This window comes from Lingula anatina, chromosome 1 (assembly GCF_051362555.1).
Source record: "Lingula anatina isolate TDL-2025a chromosome 1, LinAna3.0, whole genome shotgun sequence".
NCBI classification, from domain to species: domain Eukaryota; kingdom Metazoa; phylum Brachiopoda; class Lingulata; order Lingulida; family Lingulidae; genus Lingula; species Lingula anatina.
In genome coordinates, this window is record NC_141767.1 from 70,398,962 (window position 1) to 70,414,793 (window position 15,832).

Consider the following 15,832-nt stretch of genomic DNA (forward strand, 5'->3'; position numbering starts at 1 on the left):
CAATGGAAAAATAACTTCTCTGGTTAATTTATGTCCAATTATTTCTGTAATCATTTGAGTGAAAACAAATAAATATAAATGTGTAGAAATTTTATTGGTTTTTATGAGAAATACTGTGGTTTATTGAACACTTATATTTCCACTTAAACTATATACATCTAATACATGTAAGTTTTGAAAATTACAGTATTGATCAATAAATATGCACTAGTGCCAGTCTCAATTATGTTATGTAAGAATAAATATTTACAAAATCATTTAGAAAGAAATATCAGATGGTCTGAAAACTGTTACAAAAATAATAAATAATGTGCCTTAGTAATGACGCTTCTACATCCGTTAAGATGTACAGATACATGAAGGTAAATGTTTCAGTTTGACTTGCTATGAGGTGTTCACATTTTGATTAAGAGATGAATGAAATCTATAGCTACTAAGACCTTCAGATGAAATAGAAGGTCCAGATCAAGCTCATAATAAAACAAACTTCAACTCTGTGTGTGTGTTTGTGTGTGTGCGTGTATGCATGGGTGCTTGAGTGGGCATGCATGCGCACGTGTGCAGCCCACCTGACTGTTTTTCAGAGATTATATCTACAACCCGTACACAATAAAAAATCTCGCTGCACTTTAATGACCTTGCTGACTTCAGAGGGGGAAATCCCTACAGATGTTGAAGAGACATGGAGGGAACACACTCATGGCCATCTACAGTGGTCATAGTAAATCCTTTCCTCAGGATATCTGCAGCAACCTGTCACTATAAATAAGTTAGTTAGCCCAGTCTCAAAAGCAACAACTGTGCTACTTAGCCCAATTCTTTTGCATTGTTTGAGTGCCAATCCAGGGTTTTAGCACTGCAACCTGAACATAAATAAACATATGTTGCTATGCAATGTTACGTAAATGTCTAAACATTTCCTCAATTTTTGCACTTTTGCTCTGGCAATATGACGCAGGCCCACAAAGCACAGACGAGGACAAAGTTTTTCGGTCCAAGCAGTGGCAAGCAATAAGAAAGGGTTAAAGTAGTTGTTAAACCCTAAATTCCCACAGTAACAAAAAACCAGCCTAGTGAATGAAATGAGGTGGACAAAGTGAGGAAACCAGACTAAGCATTCACATCAACTATCAATGAAAATAAATTTCCTCTTTGCTCTTGTGAAGATAGCCCAGACCACCGGGACACCGTACCAAAGGGCAAGGGGGTCGGAGACGGGATGGGTGGGTTAATCCCCCAAATATTTTAATTGCTTCACCAATATGACAAAACTATTATTTCTTAGAACCATATATCTGTATAATCACCCAGGATGATGTAGAAGTTCCTCAGATAGCCAGATCTAAGCAGACCCCATAAGTTATCAAACTGAGTGACCACTGTCCACCCCTCTCCCCAAAACTGGTCTCTCGGCAGGAATGCTGCTCTAGGTTGACAGGTTATGGTCCAACTTGGGTATTTTAGAAGTCTGAAGGAATAACAGCTGGAATCCAGGAAATGTGACAATTATTAAGACCATTTCAATAGTGCTTGGGTCAGTGGATGTTGTATAACAGTGTCTCCCGTACTCAAGAGAGGGCACTGACTGCGGCCACTGGGGCGGCCACCTTCGTCACTGTCAACACTGATATGCCTTGAAAAAGAATGCAAAACAATTTTGCTGGTGATTTTCATGCAGATTGCAACCAAGGGTCAATTTTCTCTCAGACTGAGAACAGATTAAGTCAGGTTCAGCTTACAACTTTGATCTCCAAGGCAGACAAATTTCTTTGTACTTAAAGCGTCCAGCCACCAATAACCATTAGTCCTATTGTGTTTCAATAAATACTCTTCAATTAAAGTAACAACAGCGTTGTATTGTTCCCATAGGTTATGTTTCAGTTTCATTCAGAGATAGTCATCATTGCTTCATCGGCAGTCCCAATGTCCCCGTGGCCTGGGATGACCACTGTCCCCTCTTGATGACCACCCTCTATCCCCACCGCTGCCTCATCCCCGCTGACCAGATCACCAGTTACCATAGCAACAGCTCCGTGGTCTGCAGCTTCCTGGTTGACTGCCATGTGGGCCTGGACCAGTTGTTCTTCTGTCAGCTGAATCTCTCCCTCTGAAACCACAAACAATAGTCATTATACAGCTACATTTACTATATACTTCAAAGTATTATAGCATGTAATTGTCTTTCCAATAAAAATAAGATAAATATGTTTTAACATTTGCCCCATAAATGGACTGTTTTTTTCCAGGAAAGGAAAAAATATGTATAAGCAAAGATACAACATACTTCTTTATTTATTAGTCATCAAAAAAACACCATGTTTTTATCCCAAAACAAGAAACCACAATCCCACGACAGAGTACATTCCTGGCCACTTCAAGGTTGCATGTTCACAGGATTAGATTCATACAAAGAGGTCCGATATGCTTTGAAAGAAAATATTATCATACACATTCCAAGTACACATTTATTTTTCTAGGTGAGTCCTATTGATTATCAACTGATGAGGTAGTGATAACCAAAATAATCCCAAGTTACTGACTCAATCATCTTTACAAACAAAGATTTTTTTCTGTTTACAAGAACTATTAGGAATCCAATCAAACTTGATGGTGCATAGATTTGAACAAAAAACAAACAAACAAAAGTAACAACAAAAATAAGAAATAAAAAGAGAAAATTGATAAATACAACTTGTATACCTTTAAAAAATTAAATACATATTTATATTTGTTCCTCTCAAAAGAAAATGTGAATAGTACAATAAAAACCAAACATCATTATATATTGAAAATGCGAGCACTACGATGCCCCCCCCCCCCAAATAATAATAATAATAATAAAAATAAAATAAAAAATGAAAAAATTATTTCCATGAATAAATGCACAGCCTATAAGCAAGCATGCTAATTACGTCTATAATCATCGCTCTTTAAACCAGTTGATGGCCTTTCAGTGTTTATTAAGGAGAGAAAAGGTAGAGGAACATTCCTCCGCCAGTCCCCGAGGGCAGTCCCCAGGCCAGTGGGAAGACTTTGTAGCCTGGCCTGGAGGGGTCTACATTCCTGTCTTAGGATTCCCATGCCCTTACTGACAAAACTTGGAGCTTACCAGTGGATGAGGTCACGGGGTTGATTGCAATTACTTCTTTTAGCAAGCCATAAGAGGGTGTAAAAAAGACTGTTGACAAGTTCTGTTTCAGTAGGTAACGGATGATGATAGATTGTCGCTTGCACTACCTGTCTACAGAAGATGGCTAGGCTAGCAGGGACAATATGCACACTACTCACTAGTTCATGGGAACCTGACTGTATTGAGACCACAGTTGGGGAATATTTGCATCTCTGATGTCATGACTCTGAGATGATTTTCATATCATTAACTTTGCGGTAATCATGATTAGCCTTTCTTCTTTGCCTCATTTTGACAAAATTTTATGCTCAAATTGATTAATATGTCTTTTTACAACATCTCTGTTATAGATGATAGTAATATGTATATACAGGAGTATTGCTGCTTTGAGCATATATTTTCTACACTTAAAATCAAATAAACTGTAAATGGCATTATATCCTGGCCAGTTTGTAATCTTAAATATTTATTTTTTCTTTATGGTTTCAGAGAATTTATTATGAAATGTATGAGCAAAATGAATAATAACATATCAGACTTAAGTGTTGATTATTTATACTAAATTCAGCAAGGAAACCTCCTCCTGTTGAATGTTTAAATGCATCCCTTCCAGTCTTTATAAAATGTGCAAACATTACAGACTAAGGTACAGGCTTCTAAAACTTCCTGAGTAAAAATGAGTCATGTAATCTTTAAAAAAAATTCCATGTGTATGATTTATTTCTAGTTAACCTGACACGACCTTCATCATGCCACTGAGCACGTCTGGGACCACATATACTCATGTGGGTGCATGTGTGCGTGCAAATGTACGTTTATCTGCGTATGCGTGCACAGGGTCTCATTGTACTGAAAATGTACCAGTTTCACATCCATAGCATACTCCCTGCTATAAATACCATGTGTGCACCGACTGTCATGTATCTGATATTCCCAGGTTCACAAGCTTCATGGTATGTTGTGATTTATAACAAACTATTAACAGAACAAATGTCTACAAAGCTGGCTACAAAGGCCTTTCAGTGGTGAGGTAGTGCCGCAGTTTCACAGCCAGTCTGTGTGTGTATTGGTAGTGAGCCTGCCTTGCTGTGAAACTGAACAGGCAAACAGACAGAAAGTAACAGAACTTAGAGCTCCTGATATTGTTTCTAATTACTTATCAAATCAACATGCAGTGTTAGACCGAGACCCACCAAGACAAAGTTGCATATCTGTAAACAAAAGTTAATAAATTGGATGGTCTTTTCCAGATGCAAGGCATGCCAACCCATGCTCCTAAGGCTAAGGGAAAACAAATGGGCATTAGGAGGCAAGGAGCAACAAGTGCTTGAGATATAGGAACAAACTGGTGATTCACTGCCAAAATAAAACAGTAAATAGTCCGCTTCTTTTTAAGGTTTGTTTGTTATTCCGGTAATACCATAATCAGTGTATAAGTTCTCCCCGGGGCTGGCAGGGAGGATAAGACACTAAGGTGCTGTACGACAGGCAAACAACACAGCAAGCGGCCAGGGGAGTTCCCATGGGATAAAAATGTACACTTACCACCTCAAAAATGATGTATTAGAGAAAAAAACTTACCAACTGGAATTTTTTATACTTAATAGTATTGCTTTGGTATGTTTTTAATGTAATTAAAAAAAATTTTAAGAGTATAATATGAAAAAATTAGTAAACAGATAATTATTTTTAACTTCTCGGAAAAAAAAACTTCATACCTTTAGAGGTAAGGGAAAAGTTCACATGCTAACTCTCCTCACATCAATTGAAGCTGACTTATCCAAACATTCCAAATAAATTCTCAATAATGGCAACACTGCAGCTTATCAACAGAACAATACCCAGCTATCCTAACGCAATACAAACCAGTAAACAAACAATTAGCATGACCAAATAGTCAAATAAACAGGTAAACAATAGGATTAAAGGGGGTGCGCTGTTTTCAAATTTGATTATTTAATTTTCTGAGGTGAATGGTACAAAAATAAATAGTACCCCCTGTTTTGATGGCGGAAATGTGTGATTACACTTGTACAGCATACCAGGTGTGTCCTTATACCTGTATCTGTCCACTGAACCAATGTTTCACCCTACAAGGAATCTTTTGAAAATAATCATTTTCACTCAGTTTTCAAGACTTCTAACTAAGTAGTACAGAACAGACAGAATTTATTGCTCCATTTCTTGGAACAGCAAGTTAAATGCCCTGAGAGAAGGAAGCCTTTGTATTTATAATATATAACAGTTATGATTATTTGTCCTACTTGGAAGTCTGTAATTAAATGCTATAAAGTAAACAGGAAAAGAAAATAAATCCACAGAAAATTGGTAATATAATATTGCAGAACATAATGAGATAATCAATACCACAAAATTAGTTTCATAAACAGGCAGGCAAAGATCATTCATACAAACTCTAATAAAAATTAAATAAATATTTACCTATCATATCTATCATTTTACCAGTAAAAACAAAATTAACATTCCTATTACTTCCCGACAGAGAAGCAAGCGGCCTGTTTATCATATGAAAATAAGCCCCGCCCCCTGCAACAAAAACATAAACATGAACACGTGTGTCCTCCCACGTGCACCCTGCGCTGTGTTAACTGATGACACTGTTATCTCAGACTCTTGGTATGCAGGGGGTGGGGCCTACCTGACTCCCAGCCACAGGTAGATCACTTGACCCAGAAAGATGACAAACAGATAATGACAGTCAGGGCCATGAGAAAACCAGGCAAACCTTCAACCCTGCATTCTCCCCGTGTACTCGTGATCTCACCCATTAAAATACATATTCCTGTCAGATATAAACAAGTCAGCTTTTGCCACATGACCAGTTGTGGCTACCTACCTCTGCCTGGACAGTCACATGCTAAGCACTGATTTAAATCTGGGAAAGCATGCAATTATCAGTTTATCCACCTCTTGACTTAAGACTTCTGCTTCTTACCCAAGTAAGCAATGAACACAAATATTTTCATACATATGCACAGTAAATTGAGAATTTTATTTTTTCAAATAAGCAGGGCAGAATACATGCACAAGGAAATGAGAGATCCCACATCAAAACACTTGTTAATTGGAGCTGAGCCTAGTATTGCTGCAGTTGCGCAAGGCTATTTTGTCATGTTGAGTGTACATCTTTCCGTCTTTTGGCCCCGAGTGTGTCCTGCATCACTGACACAGACATCCCACTCACTGGGTTTTTATCGTAACCATCACATACCAGGCATAATGATGGGTGGAGCATGACAGTATCTTATCTTCCCGCCACCCTGCCCTTCCACTGGACACATGTACCAACTACTGGAGAAATATTCAATGATAATAATTAACCTTGTTATAACTAGATTTCACTTCCACCGATGATGGTGTTCCTTTTATTTTGACATTGTTTTTATTAAATCATGATCACATGTCTGTTCTCCTTGAGGCCTCTCACCAACACTCTTACTGCTTGTATATCATATTTTTACTCTGTATGACACCATGACCTTCAAACTGCTAACCACAAAAACATGACATCCTTTTGAAAGGGAAGAAGAGGATGAAATGACATTTACATTTGATATCAAAATGTAACATGACAATAAACAAAATAAAATAATTGGCTTTAAAACCAGGAACATTGCAATATTCTCGCACGTGAATCCTTGTCATCCTATATAAATATAATCAGATAAAACTGATACAATTCTTTAAAAGATAGCCACACTGTTAGCTATAAACATAGTATCACCATGGCACCCCTTGATAAACTTTCTGCATATCAAAGTGAAATTATTCCAGACTTGGTCTCCCTAAGTATTATGGATACCAATTCTGGAATAATTTACTTGTCATAAACATTATTAATGGTTGTCTGCAACAGAATACCTGGCAGACTTATCTAAGTATGCCAAATCCCTTTTAAAGTACATTTAAATTGACCCAGACAATAACATTGAACCAAAGATGTCCTAACATCCCTTCTAACACTCTAGGATATCCGTGCAGAGCTGGAGGTAGCTGGTACCTTCTATAACAAAATTACAGTGTAGGAGGCCCCCCTCTTGTCAATGAAAATTCTTTCCCCAAGACAGATGAGGGCACATCAACTTCTCAAAGTTCAGTTCCTGTTTGCTGGGTGTCTACTACCACCCAGGTTACAGTACAGACAGGGCATACCATCAACAGGTGAATACAGGCCACTGCTATGAGAGCAACACATCAGAACAATTTATTATCATTCCACATCATAATGGGCCCCGTCAATACAGAGAATTGAGCCAAGTGCCTTTCCCATGACTCCTCAATGGTCTGCTTCACTTTACAGCCAGCTCTTTTTACTTCTACAATCACATTTCATCTGCCATTTCAAATGATGAAATCAAAGTACTTCAATTTAAATCTCTCTCATACTTCATTTATTGCTACTTAGGTCTATAACTAAGTGACTAATAAAACTCTTGTCTGGGAGAGAGAGAGAGAGATCTGAATCTGCCAAGGTGATGTAACTCCACCTTCCCTATAATTTCCACTAATTGGCACAGACTTGTACACTGGACCTTTTAACATAATTGCTCTTTCTAAGCAGCAGAGCTATCAAAAGTCCACTAAATGGTTTGTATTACTTCACTGAGCAACAAGCCAGGTCTGAGATGTTTACAGTGATAACATACCACATGGGCAAGGCAAGGAGGGAGGAAGTCTGCTCAGCCACACTGAACTGCATTCCTCCACACCATCAGTACAATCTTGGCCCAAGGGGGCACTCTATACCCACCCTCTTCACTGCCTCGCCACACCACAGTGCACAGCAACTCTCTCCACCTCATACTGGGCCTTTGAGGGACTGGTCACAATGAATTTTGTTGGTCTTTCTAGTGCACACCAACTCCATGGGGACTCTTGCTGAATGCAATCTGATTTACAGAGTAACATGCTTCCTCCTGGCATTGAGTGGAAATATATAAAAGTTGTGATTATACAGGTACGCTGGAAACAAGAGGAGGCGTGCAAGTCTGATAATCTGACTGCATTCAGCGAGAGTCCCCGTGGAATTATTGCACATAAACTAGGTCAACAAAATTCATTGTTAACAGTCCCTTACACTGCCACTGCATGTGAGCTGAGAAACCACACATATGAAGCCTGGGGTTACCCAGCTTCTTGTCATTTGATTAAAAATATATTAAAAATTTTTATTAAAAAAAAAAGAAATTTAGTCAAACTTCCATTCAAAGATCCCTTAGTAAACTCCACAATAAAAGACTTTATTATAACTGTGAAGTATATTTCATCTTCATCTCAACTTTTTAATGTCTTTTTGAAAACCACACCTCTAAATAATCAGTAAAAACATCTTTGACCCTACTTCTTTTACCCCTCCCATTTTTATATCTTGATCAGTCATAAAAATATATCTGTGTCTGCCCTGATTCCACTGTTGTAACCCTGCTTTATCAGACCAGTGAAGTTCCCACCTACGCATCACGTTTTATTCTCTTGGTTGGTCTCCACACCAAATATTTGCTACTGGAGTGGGGTAACAACACAGGAAGTGGTATCTTGAAACTTAATATTGGATCAATAAGATAACAGGTGAGAATGAGGGTGTATGGAAGCTGAAGAGAGGAGTTATCTGCCCGGTTCCAATCAAACAGGGGATCACAGGATCAGTTGCAGGTTATCTTGGCATCAAAGGGAATGTTATCATTTCATAAAACTGGATTAACTGTCCTTACAACTCAACACCGCTGAGTAGGTGAGACAAAACAAACTGCCTCCTTCTACACTCCTTTCCTTCAAATCCTCCTCCCTCTCATGTCTTCTCAAACTCTGCCCCTGCACTCTTGTGTTCTTCCAAACCCTCCTCCATCATTCATTCTCCCCTCCCTAATACCCCTCCTACACCCCTCCCTCTGTTATCCTTTCAAATCCTCCTATACCCCCTCCTCCTCAATCTCCCTCCTACACCCCTCCTCTCTGCTGTCCTTTCAAATCCTCCTCCTACACCCCCCTCTGCTGTCCTTTCAAATCCCCCTCCTACACCCCCCCTCTGCTGTCCTTTCAAATCCCCCTCCTACACCCCCCTCTGCTGTCCTTTCAAATCCCCCTCCTACACCCCCCTCTGCTGTCCTTTCAAATCCTCCTCCTACACCCCCCTCTGCTGTCCTTTCAAATCCCCCTCCTACACCCCCCTCTGCTGTCCTTTCAAATCCTCCTCCTACACCCCCCTCTGCTGTCCTTTCAAATCCCCCTCCTACACCCCCCTCTGCTGTCCTTTCAAATCCTCCTCCTACACCCCCCTCTGCTGTCCTTTCAAATCCTCCTCCTACACCCCCCTCTGCTGTCCTTTCAAATCCTCCTCCTACACCCCCCTCTGCTGTCCTTTCAAATCCTCCTCCTACACCCCCCTCTGCTGTCCTTTCAAATCCTCCTCCTACACCCCCCTCTGCTGTCCTTTCAAATCCCCCTCCTACACCCCCCTCTGCTGTCCTTTCAAATCCTCCTCCTACACCCCCCTCTGCTGTCCTTTCAAATCCTCCTCCTACACCCCCCTCTGCTGTCCTTTCAAATCCCCCTCCTACACCCCCCTCTGCTGTCCTTTCAAATCCTCCTCCTACACCCCCCTCTGCTGTCCTTTCAAATCCTCCTCCTACACCCCCCTCTGCTGTCCTTTCAAATCCCCCTCCTACACCCCCCTCTGCTGTCCTTTCAAATCCTCCTCCTACACCCCCCCTCTGCTGTCCTTTCAAATCCCCCTCCTACACCCTCTCCTACACCCCCTTTAGAAGCTGAGGAATTTCTTACACAAATGAGCAAGGCAAAACAACCCCCCCTCCCCTATGCCCTCCCCCCCACCACCTTGTTGACCTAACCTTCTACTCCAGCCATTACAGTGTGAAGTACCCGACAGACACAACACACCGCAGGGGGTAATGGGCGCACCATTCACACAGGTTGCATGCAATCAAGAACATATAACACTTCTTTAATATGCACTCTGGGTTTAATGAATGGGATAACTAGATGGCGGGTGGCTTGTGTGTCAAAGTGGGGCAGTGAACCAGGGAGGAACTGGGGGCAGTGTGACATAACTGAGGACTGATTAGATAGTCTATCTGACTGGGTTCCTATACCTAGATCGATCTAACTGGATCGTTCCATCTCCGAGGGGTTTCTTGCTAAATTGCTTTCAGCTTCAGCGGCTAAGTTGTCTGACATGCCGAAGCTGCTTAACAATAATTAATTACCCTCCTAACTGCTTCAGAAGGTGTGACAGACAGCTAGGCCACTTGAGTTGATTGCAATTAAGAGAGAATTCCCTTGGAGATGGGTCGTTCCACAGTTAGTATGAAAGGGTCTGGGAATTGTCCATATCTCTCAAGGTCCACAAGGCTGGGTCAGTATACAGACCTCCCAGCTCAGCCTTACCTCTCTCAGGGCTTATTTCTGTAATTACACTGCAATAAACTGATACCCAAACCTATTACACACCACTTATGTAACACACTGTCATCTTGGCTAAGATCCTTCTTATTATGTCCAGCAATCTTCAACCGGCTAAGATGAACTTATTGACATGCAGATAGTAAATATTTATTTCTGGCGGTTAGTCAACCTGCCTTATGTTAATTAAATAGGGAAGTGATTAGATCAAACAGCGGTGTGATGGTATAATCTGTCCTTTAAATCATACAGATGTGAAAACAAGTTCAGTTTTCAGGCTCAGATATGCCACCCAGGCATCATGACAAGTGGGAAAAAATAGGAACAAAATAATAATAATAATAAATGAGCTTGTCATATGAATCATATACTTATATTTTTTCATAATTCAATTTCCAGTGCAGCATGATACAGACAAACAGGTAAGTGAGAAGCAGAGGAGGTGGAAACAAAAAACGGGAACCTTTTTAAAAATTGTAATAATATATAATATTCAGTTTTAACAATAATTCCCAGTGCATCCCACAGATACATGAGAGGAGAAGGAGGGGGGGGGGGGGGGGGGGGGGAGGGCTTGGGTCTGTGTAATTCTGATGGAGACTGCTGCTCTGTCCATTAGTGGCTGCAGTGACCACACTGGCTGGAGGTTAACATGTACACAAACCTGCCATACATCTTTCACAAAATATAAAAATCTTTTCTAACTTTGTGGGAAACCACACACTACGGCTATTTGCATCTAGAAGCAATAACAAGAACCTGATGTCTGCAAACAAGTACTTAAAAAACCTGAAAGCTAAAGTGATATTTTGTCAAATTCAACTGAAAAAAATTCAATGGAAATTTCAATTATATTTTTGAATTGACAAATAACATATTTGTCAAAATAAAAATTACAATAATGTTTACAGAATGGAGAAAAAAAGAGAGAATGTCAAGCCATATAAAGAGTCCACCCCTCTCCCCACCCTCTCAGTCTGACAGTTCACATTTCAAGTTCTGGGAATATGGTCACTCAAACATAACTAGCCAGATTCCTAGTAATCAGTCACTAGGTCACAGTAACTGGCATGGACCATGCTTCCTTAAAACTGGTGTCCCTCAGTAAAAAAAAAAAGCACCCATCACACTCTTAAGTTGTACATACTGATTAAAAAGTATTTACCATTTAAATTATGTTTTCCTATTTTCTTCTCTGTATTATGTGAAGAAATGGAATGAAATATTAGAGGTAGCAAAGACAGCCAACATTGTTAACATGTAACATTTTCAACTGAAATAAACTTATCATTATTATCATAAATCCACAGAAAGCTGTCCACAGACCAGAGAAAGCCACTAGGACTCTTGGTTAGATTGTAGCACAAAGCTGAGCATAATTAATGCTTCTGTCTTTGAAAACAGAGAGAAAACAGCAAATTTATAGCAGGAAATGGTATATATCCATTAAATGGACCTCTTCAGTGATATTTGACATGCACTGTACATTGGGCTAGTAGGTGAGAGAGAGAGCTACACCTGGATACACAGGTGTGGTGAAGGTGGTAACACAGAGACACATTTTTTTATTTTCTTTTCCATGTGAAATAAAATTGCTGTGATTGAATTTCAATTAAAATATTATCTAAAACTGTAGAAGATGCAAAAACTGAATAAATCTGAAATACAATAAATAAATAAATAAATAAATAAATAAATAAATAAATAAATAAATAAATAAATAAATAAATAAATAAATAAATTATCAAGAAATATTGCTCTGCATGCCCATATATTTAGTCTTCATTTTTTATTTTCATTCATGGACAAATCCCAGACAGAAAAAAAGGCAAATGGTCAAAAGTTTAATTCCCTTTTGTTTGACCCTTCACTATGCACTGATGCTACCAACTTTGTATTCCTTAAATCAGAATAATAAATATCTAAAAGCAAAAGAAAAAATTCTGTGCTTTAATTTCATAACTGAAATATTTTTAACTCGATGTTTTGTAAATTTCTACCTACTTTTAGATTGGAGTGATAGAATTCAACTACTTTCTGTATGCACTGCAGGGATAGTAATTTTTACATGGCTGCCCCAGCCCCACTTTTTTTTTTCAAATTGGTACATTTGGACACATTGTAGAAGAGTATCTAGGATAGGTTCACTTTGCCCTTGGAAAAATAAAAGGATCATGACTTGATAAGTTAAACTGAAAAAACAGAATACTTTCATGTACTGCAGCATTTTTCTCGTTTAAGGGTGATTTCCCCCGACACAGAGAACAGGATGTTTAAGATTCTGGCTTTATCTGTCTTTGACACTACTTACTGTAGAGTGACAGGAATAAACCAAAGACATAGATAGATGATTCATGCATAACAAAAACCTTCCATAAACTGAGATGAAATTATGAAATTCAGATGGGATGGGATGGGGTGCGGGTGAAGGGGGTTGATGTCAAAGTACCTGTTGATCCCATCACCATGAGAGTCTGGCCAAGGAGACAGTGATGGAGTCTTCAGGGCAGTGTCTAGCCAGGGAAACAGTGAGGGAGTCTCCGGGCAGGGTCTGGCCATGGAAACAGTGAGGGAGTCTCTGGGGCAGGGTCTAGCCATGGAAACAGTGAGGGGGTCTCTGGGGCTAGGTCTAGCCATGGAAACAGTGAGGGAGCCTCTGGGGCTAGGTCTAGCCATGGAAACAGTGAGGGAGTCTCTGGGGCAGGGTCTAGCCATGGAAACAGTGAGGGAGTCTCTGGGGCAGGGTCTAGCCATGGAAACAGTGAGGGAGTCATTGGGGCAGAGTCTGGCCATGGAAACAGTGAGGGAGTCTCTGGGGCAGGGTCTAGCCATGGAAACAGTGAGGGAATCTCTGGGGCAGGGTCTAGCCAAGGAGACAGTGAGGGAGTCTCTGGGGCAGGGTCTGGCCAAGGAGACAGTGAGGGAGTCTCTGGGGCAGGGTCTGGCCATGGAAACAGTGAGGGAGTCTCCGGGGCAGGGCTTGGCCAAGAAGACAGTGAGGTAGTCACTGGGGCAGGGCTTGGCCAAGGAGACAGTGAGGGAGTCTCTGGGTTAGGGCTTGGCCAAGGAGACAGTGAGGGAGTCTCTGAGGCAGGGTCTGGCCATGGAGACAGTGAGGGAGTCTCCGGGGCAGGGCTTGGCCAAGAAGACAGTGAGGGAGTCTCTGGGGCAGGGTCTAGCCATGGAGACAGTGAGGGAGTCTCTGGGGCAGGGTCTGGCCATGGAAACAGTGAGGGAGTCTCCGGGGCAGGGCTTGGCCAAGGAGACAGTGAGGGAGTCTCTGAGGCAGGGTCTGGCCATGGAGACAGTGAGGGAGTCTCCGGGGCAGGGCTTGGCCAAGAAGACAGTGAGGGAGTCTCTGGGGCAGGGTCTAGCCATGGAGACAGTGAGGGAGTCTCTGGGGCAGGGTCTGGCCATGGAAACAGTGAGGGAGTCTCTGGGGCAGGGCTTGGACAAGGAGACGGCAGGCCTGCATAGACACTAGACATAAGTCATCTTCCCAGCTGTGAAATGCTTTTTTCTGTGTACTGTTTAACTTTTAGATACACTTGGCTTGATTAAAACTTATATCTGAAACTTGTATGTGAAAGTCACAAAACGCAGTTGCAAGAAAAATCATTCAATGAGTGGTTTACCTTTACCACAAATTCATTTCTCTTATACTCATTTCAATTTGCATTTTCAGCCTTCACTGGTCTAAGCCTGAGAAAGTATGCCTGTGCTATAAACAGAAACAGCCTGTGGTTGGTTAGTTGTAGAGTTCATTCACAAAGTTTCTCCACTGACACCTGATCCCACACCAGTGACAGAGCAGATAAGACCCAACACAGCATCTTATACTAACACACTTCACACTTAGTAATTAATGTATACAGCAACACTGTGTAACAAACACAGCCTCCACATACTATCAATGACCCTCAATGTCACCCTATTCTTTTCCTAGAGGCAGAAGACAGTGGAAGAAGTTAGGTAACCCTGCTTACATGTATCCATCACAGTTGCCAACACAGAGACAGTAAAATAAAATAAACAGCCACTGATGAGAAAAAAATGAAGGGCTACTTAAGAGGACAGGAAGTAACCCATGAAGATAAATAACACCTGAGGAGACTACACTATTCTCCTAGTCTGAGACCAGCAGCTCAGCCGGGGCTGACATGACTAAGCAGACCAGGACATAAGGTAGCTGTACTCATGTGACAACCAATCTAAAAAACATCACATGGGAAAATTATAAAATAATCAAAAACCAGGGACAGTTTAAGAGCTTCTGTTAAGAACTCTCTGTTTCACATTTTTTCAAAGGGCTAAACATGTGAAATAAATATATAAGGATAACTCCTGTTTTGTTGATTTTTGTCCTGAAAAATTTCCTTATACATATCATTTCAATTTTAAAAGTCTCGGTTTACATGCAAAAGCAAAATGCATTCAGATATTAAAATCCAGTTCTATTGCATAAGTAAGAAACATTTCAGCCACTGGGCAAGAAGACCTATATAAGCATATATATTTGATATATGACAAAGCTTGACACAAGTGTCATATGAAGTCTTAGTGGTTTGTTCTTTATCTCTGCCCCACATATGGTGACCATTTGACTGGACTTCAGGACATGCTATCAAATATGAGATGAGGGACTGACCACTGGTGATTATTTCCCCCTTCTCTTCCACTTCCGCAGGTATCATTACCCGCCCGGAATGTGAAAGACTTCTTTTATTATCTCCTGTTGCTTTTTAACCTATTTCTTGGGTGATGAGTGAAGAAGTGCAAAATGGGATCCTTTTTATCCCTGCCTGGCTCAAAGCTGCACCTCATGCCCCCAGAACGCTGGCTGGCAGTGCATGTGTGGCTACTCATTCTCCTGTGGCCTGTCTACAATAGATCAAATCAAAACTGGAATGCATATCAAGTCAATGTGTTTTTAACCGTCTAATATGCTGGCGGCTTTCTAAAGGAAATCAGCATGGAAACTGTGCTGGCCACAGAGGGCAGCACTGGACAGGGGTCAGTTAACAACTCAGCTGCCCACCTACAATGTGCTGGGGGTCTTTATAAAGTCAGCTTTCCTGAATTAAGTTACCACTGTCTTATTATGTGTACATTATCTCTTCATTTTTCAAAAAGATTTTTTAAAAAATAAATATATATCTCTGGAAATCAAAAATACCTTTTTCAAGTGTATCTTATTCATGTATATCTTTTCATTTTAAAAAGTTAATAGACTTTCTATCAAGCATCTATTCAAAATAAAAA

The 15,832-nt window shown here is 40.5% G+C and overlaps 1 protein-coding gene and 1 long non-coding RNA gene across 3 annotated transcripts in view; one reads left to right on the forward strand and one right to left on the reverse strand.

Annotated features, from left to right (window-relative positions):
* Nucleotides 1-75: 75 nt before the first annotated feature.
* The window catches only part of LOC106173895 (uncharacterized), a 31,067-nt gene continuing 15,310 nt past the window's right edge, over nt 76-15,832 (reverse strand). For both annotated transcript variants that reach the window (XM_086996020.1, XM_086996015.1), the window contains exon 17: nt 76-2,107. In XM_086996020.1, coding sequence (XP_086852146.1) covers nt 1,884-2,107 — 224 coding nt within the window. In that variant the 3' untranslated portion in view covers nt 76-1,883. The remainder of the gene's footprint in view (nt 2,108-15,832) is intronic.
* Nucleotides 3,000-5,772, forward strand: LOC147764941 (uncharacterized). The gene is made up of 3 exons (XR_015331159.1): nt 3,000-3,387; nt 3,858-4,083; nt 4,381-5,772. It is a non-coding gene; the product is annotated as an uncharacterized LOC147764941 (long non-coding RNA).